The sequence below is a fragment of the Lactuca saligna genome, chromosome 3 (assembly GCF_052625555.1).
Source record: "Lactuca saligna cultivar CGN05327 chromosome 3, ASM5262555v1, whole genome shotgun sequence".
NCBI lineage: Eukaryota > Viridiplantae > Streptophyta > Magnoliopsida > Asterales > Asteraceae > Lactuca > Lactuca saligna.
This window is the reverse complement of record NC_136419.1, coordinates 129,260,567-129,277,984: the sequence shown is the minus strand read 5'-3', so window position 1 is coordinate 129,277,984 and position 17,418 is coordinate 129,260,567. Positions and strand designations below refer to the sequence as shown.

Below are 17,418 nucleotides of genomic sequence, written 5' to 3'. Positions count from 1 at the left end.
AATGGAATCTACACAATAGGGAAGGAAAGGGATTCATTTTTGTACCTCAGAATGAAGCTCCTTACTTGAATAACTCAGAACAATAACCTTCCTTGGTCCTTCTTGGTGGAACTCTTCTCCTTTCTTGCTAAATCACACCAAAAAGCTCAAGATAGCTCTTCCTCTCACTCTACACACTCAAGCTCGCTAGGGTTCTCACTTATGGGAAAGGTAGTGGCAATTGAAGGCTATAAGTGCCTTTAAATATGGCTCGGGCCCAAAGATTTAGGGTTACTGCCAATAGCACAGACTCGTCGAGTCGCCTCACCGACTCGTCGAGCCCATTCATTAATCCTAGTCATCAGTCGCGACCTTACTCGACAAGTTGAGGCGTCAACTCATCGAGTCTCTCTTCTTAACTCAAAAGAAAAATAGTTAAATTATAATACCTGGAAATCCGGATGTTACATTTTGTTTTTTTATTTCATAGATTTCTTCATCAACAAATGTTGCTACAATTAAACAAAAATAAATAATTTTCTAAAACATAATACAATAGGAAGTTTGTTCACATTTAGCCATTGAACTTTTTAGAGGGAAACGAACTTTCGATTTTGTTCACATTTAGTCACTAAACTTTTTTTCGTTATCTATTTGCCACTAAACTATTGAAACTGTTCACATTTTACCCTTATGACCGGTAACAGCCGGTCATAAGGGTAAAATGTGAACAGTTTGAATAGTTTAGTGACAAATAGATAACGAAAAAAAGTTTAGTGACTAAATGTGAACAAAATCGAAAGTTCGTTACTCTTTCAAGTCATTATCCCATTTATAAATCAATTATCGATCAGTGCGTATGTAATTTATGCTATGAAATCAGCTATATAATATATACCACGGAAATTGTTAGGAAGTCATCGCTATGGAATTTGCTAGGGATTCATCACCATGGAATTTGCTAGGGATCCACAACCACTGAATTTGCTAGGGATTCATCACCACAGAGTATACTAGGGATTCACCACCACCGAATTTATGAGGGAGTCTCCACCACCGAATTTACTAGAATTAACCACCACGACATTTGCTAGGGATTCATCACAATGAAATTTATTGGGGATTCATTACCATTGATTTTGCTAGGGATTAACTACAACGGAATTTGTTATGGAATAACCACAACGAAAATTTTGATGGAATCCTACAACAGACTACACGACAGAATACCATCTACAACGGATTTCATTCCGTTGTCACATTTGCGGCATAATGATTTTTCCCTAGCAAACACTCGCTACGGGGTTTTTTTGGGACGGAAATCGCTCGTCGCAAATTTCATCGTTATTCGTCTTTTGCAACGGAATTTTAGCTTTTTGCTACTGGGTTTCTTGTAGTGAATTAACTGAGTTGCATGCCTTCTTGAAATCAACTTTGAAAATGAACATTTTCTTTGAGCATGTACACAATTCATTCATGATTAGTGTCCCCCGAGTATATTCTTACCTTTTATATAAGCTGATTGGGTGCCATCAGTAACCGATTAGATAACAATTTTGAGCCAAGAAGCTAGTGCTTTGGTGATGATTATGTATATAAAACCAATGAGGTTTATCGGTCTATAATTACCAAGAGCGATGCAGTCCTTTATTTTCGGCACAATAGTTATGAAGGAGGAGTTGCACCCGTTGTTGGTTCAACCCCCCTCCTTCAACCTATGAATAAATGAGATAAAAGAAAACATATCTTATCTATTGTTCTTGTACACGAGAAGAAGAAAAGAAAACAGATAAAGAAGTAAAGTATTTTGGACTCAGAAATTGCACACACTCATCTTACTCAGCGAAACAAATAAGGCTATAAATAGCCTATACATGTTCAATGAAGATAACACCTTAAAGCTAAACTAACTATTCCTAGAGAATATGTTTCTTTAAAGACCCGGTACACCCACGTACATATGCACTTCCCATGACCTATTGAAACAACATTTTTTCAAATTAGGTAAATTAAACAAATACTAAATATTAACCAATACCCATCAAGATTATCCAACATTCACACCTTAATCTTGATATTCTTGACCCATTATAGCAAAGCAAGCTCTTCCTCTTCGACCAAGTTTGCTTCATTGTCTTTGTCTTTCCACTTTGTGCATTCATAGCTAAAGTGCCCAAAATCTCTACAATCATAACACTGAATTCCACTTTTGTCCCCTCGACCTTTTCATCTTCCACCTCTTTCATAGTTACCTCCATTTCCTCTTTCGTATCCACTACTTTCACCATGCGTTTCTTCACTTGCCATATAGAGTTGATGTCGCTCTTCTTCTTTTTCATCATGGATTTTGGAGTCTATCTTCATAGGCTTTTAGCCTTCCTACCGCCTCTTCCATTGACATACTTTCAAGGTCGGAGTATTGTTCTATAGAAGCTACAATTGACAAATACTTTTTTGGAATGAAATTAAGGAATTTTGTAACAGTTACTTCTTCATCAAGAGATGAACCAACACTTTTGAACTTCTCAACTATAACAATTATCTTTCCCGAAAAATCATTGATTGTCTCGTCATCCTTCATTTTTAGCCTCTCAAATTGACCCCTTAATGTTTACAACCTTGCCTTTTGTACCCGTTCAATATCTAAATACCTGATCTTAATGGAGTCCCAAACATCTTGTGCATCCTTATATTTAGCAACCTGCAAAAGAACATCTTCCGGGAGAGTAGGATAAATTATAGCTTTTGTAGTATAGTTTCTTTTCTCGTCCTTATCTTCTCCTAGTACCGTTTTCCAAAGGTCATGTGCTCTCAACACAGTTTCAACCAAAATTGACCATGAAGTGTAGTTTGTTTCCGTCAATTTTGGACACTGGAGTGTGATACTCCCTTGCTCACGAACCATTGATGCACCTGCGTTTTTTGTCATTTCTGCAGCACTTTCGAAATTTAATACCGGTCTTGCTATGAATTTTTCGGTCCTTTCTTTCTTCCTTAAGTGAGCCTACGGTCTCCGGTCACTTGTGTCGGTCTAGGATTAGTCGCTGGTCCTTATTACAGCTTAACGGTCTTCTCCTCTACCGGTCTTCAGTCTCTTTACACCGGAATTTCCTTTCCGGCCTGTCTCTTCGGTCTTTGTTTCTCCTGTTGTGACTCATATGAAGCTGTCCCCTTTTCTTTTATCTGATACCCAACCTGAGAGCTCTGATACCAAATGTTGGTTCAGCCCCCCTCCTTCAACCTATGAACGAATGAGATAAAAGAAAACATATGTTATCTATTGTTGTTATACACGAGAAGAAGAAAAGAAAACAGATAAAGAAGTAAAGTAATTTGAACCCAAAAACTACACACACTCATCTTATTCAGCAAAACAAGTAAGGCTATAAATGAGTTGTACATATTCAACAAAGATAACACACTAAAGTTAAACTAACTATTTCTAGAGAATATGTTTCTTTAAAGACCGGTACACCCACGTGCATATCCACTTCTCATGGCCTAGTCAAACACCATTTATTCAAAATAGGTAAATTAAACAAATACTAAATATTAACCAATACCCATCAAGATTTTCCAACAACCGTAAGCAAGCGTACCGTGTGTTTCGAAATGTTTAACTACACCATATTTTATTTCTTCCAAAGCAAAGGGGGATTCAAGAAAAAAACATTGCTGATGCGAGAGGGTCTTGAATCGAGAATTAATGAATTTCGGTCTTATAGGCAAGCGTTGGGAAAATTTTGATTGAAAAAAATTGTACACCTCAACTTTGATCTCCACCAGATCTGACTGCAAAAACTGTAAACAGTCTATAAAGTTTGTCCTGAAATATTCAATTGAACAGTTTCATATTATAATGTTTATTATATGATTATATGATTGTAAGAAACAACGATGAAATATTGAATTAGATATGCGAAGCCAGTCTCCAAAGTTCCATTTTCTTTCTTGCTTCCACACAAATCAACCCCCACGTCATGGATTTGCTAAGAATACCCTTCTAGAATGTCAACTCTCTTTTATTCTAATTTATTAATTTCAAATTACTTTTGCTAAACCAATTTAATAAATCAACATAAATATTCTGTATAGATATGTAAATAACTATTAAATTATTTAAATTTTAATAAAATAGATAAAGAAATCCATAACGAGAAACACGTACCATATTGCGACATCATTTTCACATGCAACTTCCAGCTAGTGGAATAGAATTCTAGAATCACTCCTTAGTATTCACGAGTTAACATTAACTTGTTCTCTTTATAAATACCCTTTGATACCAAATTCTCCTGTATCTCATAAGTCATCAACTTCTTCTCCTTCGATCACAAAAAAGCCAAAAGATTCCTGGATACTTCAACAAGATGCAACAACAGAAGAAAATGGAAGTATCAGTAGTCTCTCCTAGCTTCAGTTGTTACTCTTCTGATAGCTTAACATCAATGGCAGTCGCCAAAGTGATCCGTGAACAACAGGCAAACGATTTCGAGTTTTCGTGGGTTTTAAGCGACGAGGATGTTTCAACAGAAGAAAACGATTCACCAGGCAGGACTGTTTTTCCTGTTTTCAATCGTGATCTACTGGTGAAAGATGAGGAAGATCGTGACGCTAAAGCAAAGGAAAATGACCTTCGTGTTTCTTCTTCTATTACTGGTTCGTTACAGAAGCTGTTTATAGAAGAGCGAGAAGAATCTTCTTTGTATTCATCATGGGAAGAGGAAGAATCGGAAAGTCTACATTCTAAAACATGCTGCATGTGGAGGCTTAAGGTTAATGGTGGATCACTACCTTGTATGAGTAAATGTAAGAAGAGTAGTTCGGCCGGATCTCGAACTAAGAGGTGGAGCATTCGGTATTTTTTTCTCTGGAGGAGCAATAGCGAGGGTAAGGAACCGGTGGTGTTTATGAATCCTACAAAGGTCAACAGTACAAAACAGAAACGGAATTCCGGTGAGGTTTTAAAAGTCGCCGGCCGATTGAAGGTGCAAACTCCTGTACATGAACTGTTTTACGTGCAAAGAAGAGCTGAAAATGAAGTGGTTAGGAGGAAATCGTATCTACCCTACAAGCAAGATCTGGTTGGGTTCTTCTCGAATGTCAAGGGAATGGGCAAAATTCTTCCATTTTAAAATATAATAAAACACAATTTGTTCAATTTTATTACTTTAATTAACTGGAAATCTCTTTCAATGAGATGTTCCTTGAAAACAAATTTTTTTTAGGATGTATAGTTTACTAATAATCAAATTAATAGATATTTATAAATTTATAATAGAAAAGCTTTTTATTATTGCTTATTAACACCATAACATGAGGTACTTTAAATTGGGGTATGAAAACCTAATAGACTCTAAAGGAAACAAATTAGGACTAAGGGCATTCACAATTAATTGAATTTAACTTTGTAAAGCTTACCACATCATTTTTTTTTTATCATTTCATACAATTCTATCAAAAAAAAAATTCTACATTGTCAATAGAGAACTACAAAAGCTAATTTATTATATATTTAAAAATTAAAAACTTTTCTTTTCTCATTGCATAGTTCAAAGGTTATTGGATACCAAAACGATTGAATGCTAGTGTGATATATCATTATTGATAGAGTTTAATCCATTGAATGACAAATAGACTTATCACCTCTCTCATTGAACTTGCCTTTGTGGATGCTCTAACCAATTTTGTTAGTATATTGTTTTTTGTATATGTTTTGTTTTAGCTTATTTCTTTAAGGGTTGAAGGCTATAAGCGGTAAAGCTTCAAGGTAACTTGTGAAAATATTAATTCACATTGGCAAGCAGGTTTTTGGGTCATTGTCAACCCAGACTAGTAGAGACAAGAATGTGTATATATAGTGAGATTTTTTGTGAAATTGCATTGTGTAAAACAATTGTTTTCTATGGCTAATGAGAACAAAACATGTTAGGAATACGAGTTCATGAGTTTTTACATGGTACTCGAGAGTGGTTAGCAAGTTGGCATCTAAATTCATAGATCAATATTCAATATGAGTCCATTTGTTACACCCCAGAACCGTCAGAACACAACGCCGTAAACGTCCGGGGGCGGGTGACGTCATGCGTAGTATCACAACAATCATCTCATAGCAATCAAAGTAAACACAATCATTACATTACAATATGATTATTTACATCTGTTTGAAAACATAGTTTATATACATCAGTACTATAACAAAAGAAAAAGACGTGACTCCAAAAATACCCCGTGTTCTCCGAAAGCTGGCAAGGTACATGTCTATAGTTGTCCTGAGAATACAAGCGGTTTTGAAAGTGTATCAGCATAAGGCTGGTGACTTCATAAGCATGTTTTTGTATTGAAAACTAGTCACTGAATTTGTATAAATGGTTTGTTTTCATTATAAGTAAAATGTTGTTTGTATCGAAAACATTGTTATCAAGTACTGAAATATGTATGCATGCTTTCCAAGAAAATCCAATATTTTCTAACATGTTTGTTGATTACTGTATGAAAAGTATGTTCTGATCGAAAACCTTGGCTACCACCAGTATGTAGTGTATGATCTGTTTAAAAACCCTGGCTACCATTGGTATGTAGTGTATGATCTGTTTGAAAACCCTGACTATCACCAGTATGTAGTGTATGATATGTTTGAAAACCCTAGCTACCACAAGTATTTAGTGTATGATCTGTTTGAAAACGCGGGCTACCACCAGTATGCAGTGTATGATCTGTTTGAAAACTCTGGCTACCACCAGTATGTAGTGTATGATCTGTTTAAAAACCCTGGGTGCCACAAGTATGTATAGCTTTTTTATTACTTAAAATAAAACCAAAGGTTGTGTCCCTAGAATACCCTCCAGTAAGTTGATAGGTTGTTTTATTAATTAAATAAAACTATTGAAGAAAGAAATCCTGTAAACAAAGGTTAGTTGATACTTATTATGAGTCATATAACCATATTAATATGACCGGTGACCTCCTTGACGTTTCTTTAGGTGTTGTACGATTACAAAATTTGTCACCCTAGGCGTGTCCGCCTAACTGTAGCTAACAGTTCAGGTGTGGGATTGTCGGTCCCGAATAGTATTCAGAAATTTCACGCTCTCCCTCCAGGACACTCTGGTTATACTAAAGGTGAGGGTTTACTGGTACCCTGAGGGGCATAACGAAGATAGGTCTCACAATTCTATATTAACTAGTTTACGTGTTATTCTGTGATACTCGTTTTCGAAATTGTTTATATATGACGTACAATATAAATAATTATACACAAAATAATTATTTAATAAGATACTCTTGTTATCTGAATGTAATAATGGATAAACTATATCTATCATAGTTTATGTGTTTGAATCTATAAAACCAATAACGAATTTCCCAAACTATACCTATTATAGTTTGACAGGTAAGTTGTGCTTGTATACTGTTCTGAAAACTATCCAATTATGTTTAGAAAACGTCCCTTATGCTCCACATATTACATAAAGGGAGTAAGGTATCTCAATGTTTGACATAAAACCATTGTAATTGCATCAGTTTTTAACTTATGAAAACCGTTATGTTTGGATTGTATTCCTCCTGAAAATGTTTAAAAACCATAAAAGCATAGGGGTATGAACTCACTGGTTAACGTAGGATCTGAATGTACGATCGGTATGACTGTTGAGTGTCAACTGATGTTTCGTATGCAAGTGGATCCTATTAACATATAATAACTCATATATGTATTAGATTAAAGTATTCCATGACTAAACATGACGGGAAAACCACCCTAAGGACCTGGAAATACTTGAACTAAGTGTCGGAGCCATAAATGATTGAACGAGGGAGGTGTATGGCCACAAAATCAAGGGTTTCGTATTTGTGCGGCTAGAGTGTGCGGCCAGGGTGTATGTGCGACCGTACTTAAGAGTGTACGGCCGTACAGAGTGTGTGTGTGGCCGTACACTCTTCATTTAAGCTCAAAACGTTGATTTGCAGGTGTTTTAAGGCTCAAAACCAAGTCTAACTAGAAGATAGGGGGCCAAACTCTCACTTTGGTGGGTCTTTAAGGTGTGTACGACCACCTTATGAAGGTGTGCGGCCGTACACCTTCAAAGAATGAATGACATAAAGAACATGAAGAATTAAGGATTAGATCAAGGTGTCTAACTAGTATAACAAGCTAAATGATGGAGTACTTCACATTTTTGAGGCCTTTGGAGTGTTCTTGAATGAGGATTCTAGAGAAAGAAACTAGAGAGAGAAAGTAGAGTGCAACCAAAGAAAAGAATGAATGAAGGGGGTCACCCTCTATATATAGGGGTGAGTGTGTGGCTGGGGGGGGGGGGGGTGCGGTCGCACACCCGTGTGCACGGACGTACAAACCTCCCAAGAGGGTGTAAGGGCCGGTTTTGTCCGTATACGACTTGTTGACTCATTCCTAATCTCATTCCCGGCTATACTCAAGCTTAGAACCCTTAAACGAACCCTTAAATTGAGTTAAAAGATAACGAAATCGAGTTTAATATTGATAAAATTGACCAGTCGTACAGAATAAAAGTTTCGATTTGTCACATCAGCCCCCACGCTAGAGGGAATTTCGTCACAAAATTCAAAAATAAAGGTACAAATCATGGATTTTGGAAAAAGATGGGGGTACTTCTGTTTCATCTGATCTTTGCGCTCCTAAGTGAATTCGGGTCATCGCTTGGCATTCTAGCAAACCTTCACTATCGGGATGTGACTTTGTTTCATTCGTTTGATTTCTCCATCCATGATTTTGACAGGCTCTTCCATGAAGTTCAGGTTTTCGTTGATTTCAATCTTGTCGAGAGGGACCAAAAAGGTTTCATCGGATAGGCATTTCTTTAGATTCGAAACGTGGAAGACAGGATGAATGTTACCAAGTTCTTGAGGTAAAACGGAGTTTGTAGGCTATGGCACCAATCCTAGAGAGGATCTCAAATGGTCCTATGTATCTTAGATTTAGCTTTCCAGGCTTTCCAAAGCGTATCATGCCTTTCCAGGGCAAGACCTTCAGCAGAACACGGTTTCCAACCTGAAATCCAAGGCTTTGCGTCATTTATCGGCGTAGCTCTTTGTCTATCTCGTGAGGCTTTCACTCATTCTTGGATTTGTACGATCTTTTCTGTGGTTTCGCGGATGATCTCTGGGCCTGTGAGAGTGCTGTCGGGGACTTGTCCCTCGGCTAGCTGTGTGTCACCTACTTTAGCCCATCTGTTGGGTATTTAATGTTGCGTCTTGGGCTCACCTCTTAGCCCATTTAGTATACGGCATGGGCCTGTCCATCCGTAACTTGTTTTATTAGGGTTTGTGTATTAATAGATGCTTGCATGCATCTTTTTGGTAACTGATAGATCATTTTTTTACGTGTAATTAAGCAGATCTCTTTTGTAACCCTAAAATCCTCTACAGCGGAAGTTCTTTATCGAGCTCTGCTGAGGATTGAACGTTCTAATCATTCGACTCATTCAGATCCATTCTTGAGTATTGTTTCATTATTTTACTTTCATTATGTACCTATAGCAAAGATCTAATCGATCAAAGAGTTTTTATATCTCATCAATTGGTATCATAGCAGGAGGCTGTGTAATTCATACACATCTCTTCTGTGAAAGAAGCTTTTAGGGTTTATTCCGCATTAACTAATATTTAATGAGCCGTCACTCCATAATTGACGTATCTCATTACTTATTAGTTTTGCCCTAATATTATATATTACAAGTCTGATCTTTCAAACAGGTTAAACGATCAAGCATGGACGATTCTCAATCAAATCCTATCAACATCTCAAATAGTATTGGGTCAACAACAAAGATTCCTATTCTTTACACCCATCATTACGAAGTCTGGGCACATATTTGGGAAGAAATCGTGTCTGGACCATTCGCTCATTCAGCAACGTCAAGAATCATTAAAACTCAGAAAGAGTATAATGATCTGTTAAAAGACGTAAAAGATGTTGCCCAAGACGAAAAGGATAAATTTCAGTGCAATATTAAAGCATTGAGACTAATCAGGTAAACTCTTCAATCTGACACTTTCAGGCTGGTGAGTTCGTGCAGCACTGCTAAAGAAATATGGGATAGGCTACGAGAGCTATATTCCACAGACGAAGATCTCGAGCATTCAATTCATACCTTACTTTTGTCTGAATTCGGTGAATTTAAGCAGAATCCTGAAGAAACTGTCACTCAGACGTTTGATCGCTTCAATCATCTTCTCAGTAAGATGATTAAACACGATATTGAAAGGAAGTTGATTGAACAAAAGGTTACATTTTTAAACGGTCTTAGATCTGAGTGGAGAGCAGTTGTGTCCACTGTTAAAGCACATGATCAATTTAAATCTTACTCATTAGCAAAGCTGGTAGGGATTTTGAAATCCCAAGAAAAGATTGTCTTGCAGGAGAAAAATGTGGTTTCGAGCTTGGGGTCATTGGCACTTCTATCCAAAAGCAAAGGCGTGATGGAAGATGAAGATATTAACTTAGAAGATCATGACCTCACCTCTAAAGACTATGCAATGATGGTGTCAAACCCGAAAAAGTTCATCAAGAAAAGGTTCCCTATCAATAAGAACCGTAATTGGCAGGAAAGTTATAGTTCTGAAAAGGTCAGGGAAGAACCAAAGACAGAAGAACCAAAGAAAGAACCAAAAGCTGAAGGAGATTTGGGAGTGAACTGCTACTATTGTGGAGGAAAGAACCACTATGCCAAAGACTGTGTCCTAAAGAAAATGGCAGAAAAGGAAGAGGAGAAAGATGAAGAAGCTATGTTAATGAAAAAGCTGGAAGAGATAAAGAGAAAGAAAACTATCACTAACCCTTCAATGAATGCTTTAATTGTACAGGGTTCTGTAGCGGATGATGAGTTCGGTGGCGTGGAGGTCTGGTCAACCGACTCTGAGGATGATGAAGTTAGGAAGCCATCTCATGGAAACGCTGATGTTGCGAAAGATGAAGGAAGAGGTGGAAAGTGCTTGATGGTGTCGGATGTATCCCAAATGAGGGGATACAACACAGACAGTGGGAATAGAGACATGAAGGAGCGAGAGGACTTGTGTTTCACTGCAAAACCTCTCAGCGTGCAGTTTAACGAGCTTGATGAATTAATCAAGAAGGTACAATCTATTTTTGTTTCATTCAAAGTCCCACAAAACTCATATGAAAAGGAATTAAAAAATGTAAATTCAAGAATTTCTCATCTAGATAGCAGTTTAACTCAAACACGGGTCACCAATTCTAACCTAACTGACCAAATAGGCAGGGTGTCTTCAAAGAGTGAAGAACGGAGGATGTGGATAGAGCTGAAGGAAGCGGAGCTGATCAAATCCAAAGATGAAAACATTTATTTGCAAAGAGATAATTTAAAACTTTTGAAACAAAGAACTGTATTTTGTTTGATTGCTAAGCGTCTTTATTCTAACATTACTCAACTTCATCTTAACTGTGAAATAGGACAGAAAATTCATCGCATGATTTTGCCCTTCCTTGAGTTTCAGGAAGATGAAATCGACGCTGAAGCATACAATTGCGAAAGTGTAGTTTCATCTGAGGATGTAAATCCGACTTATATGTATGGCCTAGACAAAATTGAATCTTTCATAAAGTCCAAGGACCAAAAGGACATGCTGAAAAACCTTTTGGATGAAAATGATAAACTGAATCTAAGGACCGAAACTATACAATAGTTTGACTCATTGAATGCCAATTTGAGCTCAGAAAATAAAATTAATGTTGAAAATGCATCTGAGCTTAATGAGGATGATGATATGAGTGAAATTTCTGTAGAGGATAAAGTTGACTGTTCTGAGTTTGTCAAGAGCGAACCCGAAAACCACAAAAATCTTATCTCAGAAAATTCTGTGGAGTTTGATCGGTTGTCCCAACAAAAGTCCCCGATTCTTGAAGAAAAGGCTGTTGTATACCAAAAGGTATGGACAACTCCAAATCAGGTGTATAAGGTCACAGGTGTAACCGAACATCAGACAGTTGAACTCACAACCATTGTAAACGAAGATAATGCTGATGGTTGTGATGAGTTCTTCTGGTCCGCCCCTATCGACAATGCTGATGAAACAGTTGGTCTATCAGAGCGAATATCCTGGAAAACAAAAGGAAGATATATTCCAGAGCCACTGAACAAGCCTGATAACTTTGACGTGCCAAGCACTAGTGGTACTAAAGAAATCCCATTAGATGAAGTCACCTCTTCTATCGAAAACTCATCTACAACAAACGAACCTACTGTTCAAAAGCCAAAACAAAAGGCGAATATTCACAGGCAACCCAAACAGGTGAAAAACCAAAAGCAACAGAGGAATCTGAGATACAAGAAGAATCTCTCAGAGCGAAAACAGTTCTGGCAATCTCAAAACGATCATTTTTTTTATCATAATAGGAAGTCAGAGAAAAGGGATGTTAGACCGCAAGAAGGTATTCACAACCGAAAGCATAGGTTCGGATCAGAACACACAAACAACCGAAAGCATAGGTTCGGCTCAGAGCACTCAAGCAACCGAAAGCACAGGTTCGGTCCCGAGAGCACAGGTTATCAAGGCTCAAGGTTCGGTCTATCCCATGACCACCAACAAAAGGGTCACCTAAAATATCAAGTCAAGAAAAATTCTCAAGCTAAATTCTCTCTTTCTAACTCTTCTCAACCCCATTCTAAATCCAATTCTGTTTAAACTCAGAATCCAAAATCTTTAACAGATTTGAAAGGAAAATTGAAGGTTTCCTCGGTCAAAAGTGATCAAAAGAATCCAAAAGTTCAAACACCTGAACCGAAAATCAAACCAACTGCAACAAATCCCAATAAAATTAAAGTTTACACCATTCAAAAGAAAAATGAAACAACGTTAATAAAAAGAACATATTTCGTTGATATCTCGCTCACTATTCCCGTTCCTGTGAAAGGTTCACGTGGACCCAAGAAACTTTGGGTTCCTAAATCTGCTTAATTTTTGTAGGTTATCAGTGATGAGCAGTTCGACGAAGAATGGTATATTGACAGTGGATGCTCGCGTCACATGACAAGAAGGAAAGAAGAGCTGAGGGAATTTCGATCTCTTTCAAATGGTGGCAATGTCAAGTTTGGGAACAACTCGTATGGCACGATTAAAGGGTATGGTATGATAACGAATGGAGACTTCACAATAAGAAAGGTTGCATATGTTGAAGGACTGCAACACAATCTCATCAGTGTGTCGTAGCTTGTTGGAGGTACTGGTCTTAAAGTTTCATTTGATGATGAGGGTTCGGAAATCATAGAGAAGAAGACAAAAAGGGTAATTCTCAAATCAGAGCGCAAAGGCGAAATGTTTCCTCTCAATCTCAAACCTATCAAAGGAAACCCTGCTATTTGTCTGTTATCCAAAGCACATTCTGATGAAAGCTGACTGTGGCACCGAAGGCTCTCCCATATTAATTTCAAGGATATTAATAAACTCGTCACAGGCGGTCATGTTAGGGGTCTTCCATTGCTTAAGTTTGATCGAGAACATTTGTGTGCTGCATGTGAAATGGGGAAGCAAAGTCGTCAAAGTCACCCATCCATCATAAACACAAAGGTTGTTGAACCACTTGAGTTAATTAACATTGACTTGTGTGGTCCATCTTCTATTGAAAGCATAGCCGGTAACAAGTATATTCTTGTTATTGTCGATGACTTTTCACGTTTTACATGGGTGTTCTTTCTGAAGCACAAATCTGAGGCAACTCACAAGCTGAAGTTGTTTATCAAGCAAGTTAAGTGCAGCTGAAGAAAGTTATACGGAACATTAGAAGCGGCAATGGGCTGGAGTTCAAAAATAAAGAATTTGAAGACTTTCTTGCGGATAAAGGAATCAGTCACAACTTCTCAGCTCCCTACACCCCTCAACAAAATGGAATTGTCGAAAGACAAAACCGATCTTTGTATGAGGCGGCCAGAACCATGTTGAGTTTCGCTTCCTTACCATTATATTTCTGGGCTGATGCTATTTCTGCAACTAGTTTTACACAAAACAGGTCCTATCTCAATAAGCATTTCACTCTCACCCCTTATGAGATCATCAACAACAGAAAACCGAATGTCAAATTCTTCCACGTATTCAGCTCACGATGCTTTATCTTCAATTCTAAAGAACATCGTAACAAGTTCGACGTAAAAGCCGATGAAGGAATTTTTCTGGGATACTCTCTAACTTCAAAAGCATATCGGGTCTTAAACAAGCGTTCAAGGAAGATTGAAGAGACATATTATGTGACTTTCGATGACAGCTTCATCAAAAGGATAAAGGCTACTGAAGAAGCAATTGGAGAAATTTTCACTCAGACAAATCATGTTACGGCCTCGATTGCTAATTTGTTTGAGCAGTTTGTGGAGTTATTCGATGAACCTGAGAAAACTACTCTCTCTAAAGCCAAGGCAGCAGACAACAAAATCAACCATCTGAAGCAAATCGTCGATGAAGCTGCCAAACGACTGGGTGACGGAGAATCAGCTCCAAATAAAACTTCTCAGCACAATGCACCAGTTGAGGGGGAGCACTCTGACCCAGTAGCACCCGAAGGTACTATAGCACCCGAACGCTCCACAGCACCCGAAGGTACTGTAACACCCGAAGGTACTGTAGCACCTGAACGCTCCACAGCATCTGAAGGTACTGTAGCACCCGAACACTCCACAACATCTGAAGGCACTGTAGCACCCGAACACTTCACTACACCCGAAAGTCCCACTGCACCAGAAAGCTCATCATTCGAGGGGGAGAATGCCAATACATTTTATGATGAAGATAGTCAATCAGAATTGGAAGAATTGGTGAACGCTGAATTGGATCCTTCCTATGATCCAAATTACCCTCCTCTTGTCAAATGGACTAGAGATCATCCTGTTTCACAGGTTATGGGTGATGTCTCTGAAAAGGTGTTGACCAGATCTCAACTGAAGGCAAAACAAACTTCTTTATTTTCCAAAGTTGAGTTCTACATGTTTAATTCTTTCGTCTCAAAGGTTGAACCAAAGACGGTAAACACTGCTCTTGATCACTCTAATTGGGTTGAAGCTATGCAAGACGAACTTAATGAGTTCGAAAGAAATAAAGTTTGGCGTCTCATTCCAACTCCTCAAGATGCCTCCGTTGTTGGTCTCAAATGGGTCTTTAGAAATAAAATGGACAAGGAAGGTAACGTAATAAGGAACAAAGCTCGTTTAGTGGTGAAAGGATATTGCCAGGAAGAAGGAATTGATTATGAAGAGACTTTCGCTCCAGTTGCAAGGTTGGAATCTGTTCGAATATTTCTTTCCTATGCAGCGCACAAAAACTTCGAGGTCTACCAAATGGACGTCAAATGCGCTTTTCTGAATGGAGAACTCGAAGAAACAGTCAACGTGGAGCAACCTCCTGTTTTTGTCAATGAGAAGTTCCCAAATCACTGCTATATTCTGGACAAGGCGGTTTACGGTCTGAAACAAGCACCTAGGGCCTGGTATGAAACGCTAACTAAGTTTTTAAAGATGTCCAAATTCAAACAAGGTTCGGTTGACCCAACCTTCTTTCGTAAGAAGGAAGGTAACCACCTTATGATTGTACAAATTTATGTCGATGATATCATCTTTGGCTCAACGAATCCTAGCTTAACAGCTGAATTCAGAAAGCTGATGGAGACTAAATTTGAAATGAGCTCCATGGGTCCGATTAATTTTTTCCTTGGTTTAAATATTAGACAGGGACCCGAAGGTATCTTTATCAACCAGGAAGCATACACCAAAACTCTTCTTGCCAAATTTGGTATGATGGGAGACTCAAAGGTCAAAGTTCCAATGGCATTCGGCACCAAACTCACACCTTCGCTGGAGAAACCGGTAGTTGACATTACGCTATACCGCCAGATGATTGGGTCCTTAATGTATATTACTGCTAGCAGGCCTGATATCATGTTTTCCGTATGTTATTGTGTTAGTTTTCAGGTGAACCCTCGAGAACCACATATGCTTGCAGTGAAAAATATACTCAGGTATCTGAAGCGAACTACCTCTCTCGGTCTATGGTATCCATCCAACTCAGGCTTCTTCGTTCAAGCCTTCTCTGATGCAGACCTTGGAGGATGCGGTTTAGACAGGAAAAGCACCATAGGGGGTTGCCAATTCCTTGATGGGAAGTTGGTCAGCTGGCAGTCAAAGAAGCAAACATGTGTTTCCCTTTCTACAGCCGAAGCAGAGTACATCGCAGCCGCCTCTTGCACATCTCAAGTCATTTGGATCCAAAGCCAGCTCAGAGATTATGGACTCAACATGAAAAAGATCCCACTATATTGCGATTCAGAAAGTGCAATTAGGATCTGTCATAACCCAGTGCAACACTCTAAGACCAAGCATATAGCACTGAGGTATCACTTCATTAAGGATCATGTGGAGGATGGAAATGTCGAAATTCACTTTGTTCGAACCACTGATCAACTGGCCGATATCTTCACCAAAGCCCTACCTGAAGCAAGTTTCAATAAAATCCTTCAAGGTCTAGGAATGATGGAATCAAAATCGTTACCAAAAACACCATCTCAAAGTTAAAAGTTAGAAGTGAAATGAACCGAACGCTCGGTCTATTTCGGGTTCGGTTCACATGGGAACCGAAATGAACCGAACGCTCGGTCTATTTCGGGTTCGGTCCCTTTGCACATATTTTCACTCAATCTCAAAAAAAGGTGTTGTCTATGGTTGTAAACTTTTGTAAAGTTGTTTTCCAAAAATCCAAAAATATTTTTTTAGGAACCGAAATGAACCGAGCGTTTGGTCCATTTCGGGTTCGGTTCAATTTTTTTTTTTATTCTTTTTGGTTTTTCTCTTTTCAAAAACTTAAAATCTCCAAAAATATTTTTTTCTTTTTCTTTCATTCTTGTTTAAATATCGATGGGACAGGTTTCATTCTCACACTTTATAATAGTTAAGCGTCCCTAGAAGCATGCTGTTGCATGTTGTCCAAAGCCTCAACTGATTTTGAATAAAAGCCTTAATGACTAGGTATACACAAACCTTGTCTTCCCAATAAGGCTGCTCCATTTATTCTAATCCTGAGCTACCTTACTCTTTTCTCATATGGGTTAAGAGTTTACTGCTTGGTCATTATTTTCAGCAGAGGTACTATAGTTTCTCTTCACCACCTCAATATTTTTCTCCATCATATTTCGGTCTCATATCGTAACCCTTGAGACTCTCAGAATTAACCACTGAGGTTTATGGTTACACAATCTCTGTGTTTATGATCTGAGCCTCGTGTCACTACGTGCTTAGTGAAACCCAAAATTCAATACCTAACATGAATTGACGGTAAACATGAAATCTCTTTTTGTTGTGAGATTCTTATGAAATTGTTATTTACCATAGCATTTCTTCCCTTAGAATCCAGTTTAATTTTTTTTGAGATTTCATCATCACACATCTTCAATAAGTCACTATATACATA

At 38.1% G+C, this 17,418-nt stretch overlaps 1 protein-coding gene across 1 annotated transcript; it reads left to right on the top strand.

Annotated features, from left to right (window-relative positions):
* Positions 1–4,349: 4,349 nt before the first annotated feature.
* On the top strand, positions 4,350–5,114 carry LOC145035978 (uncharacterized). The gene has a single exon (XM_078984472.1). It carries the CDS (start codon positions 4,350–4,352, stop codon positions 5,112–5,114), a length of 765 nt encoding a protein of 254 aa, XP_078840598.1.
* Positions 5,115–17,418: the final 12,304 nt, after the last annotated feature.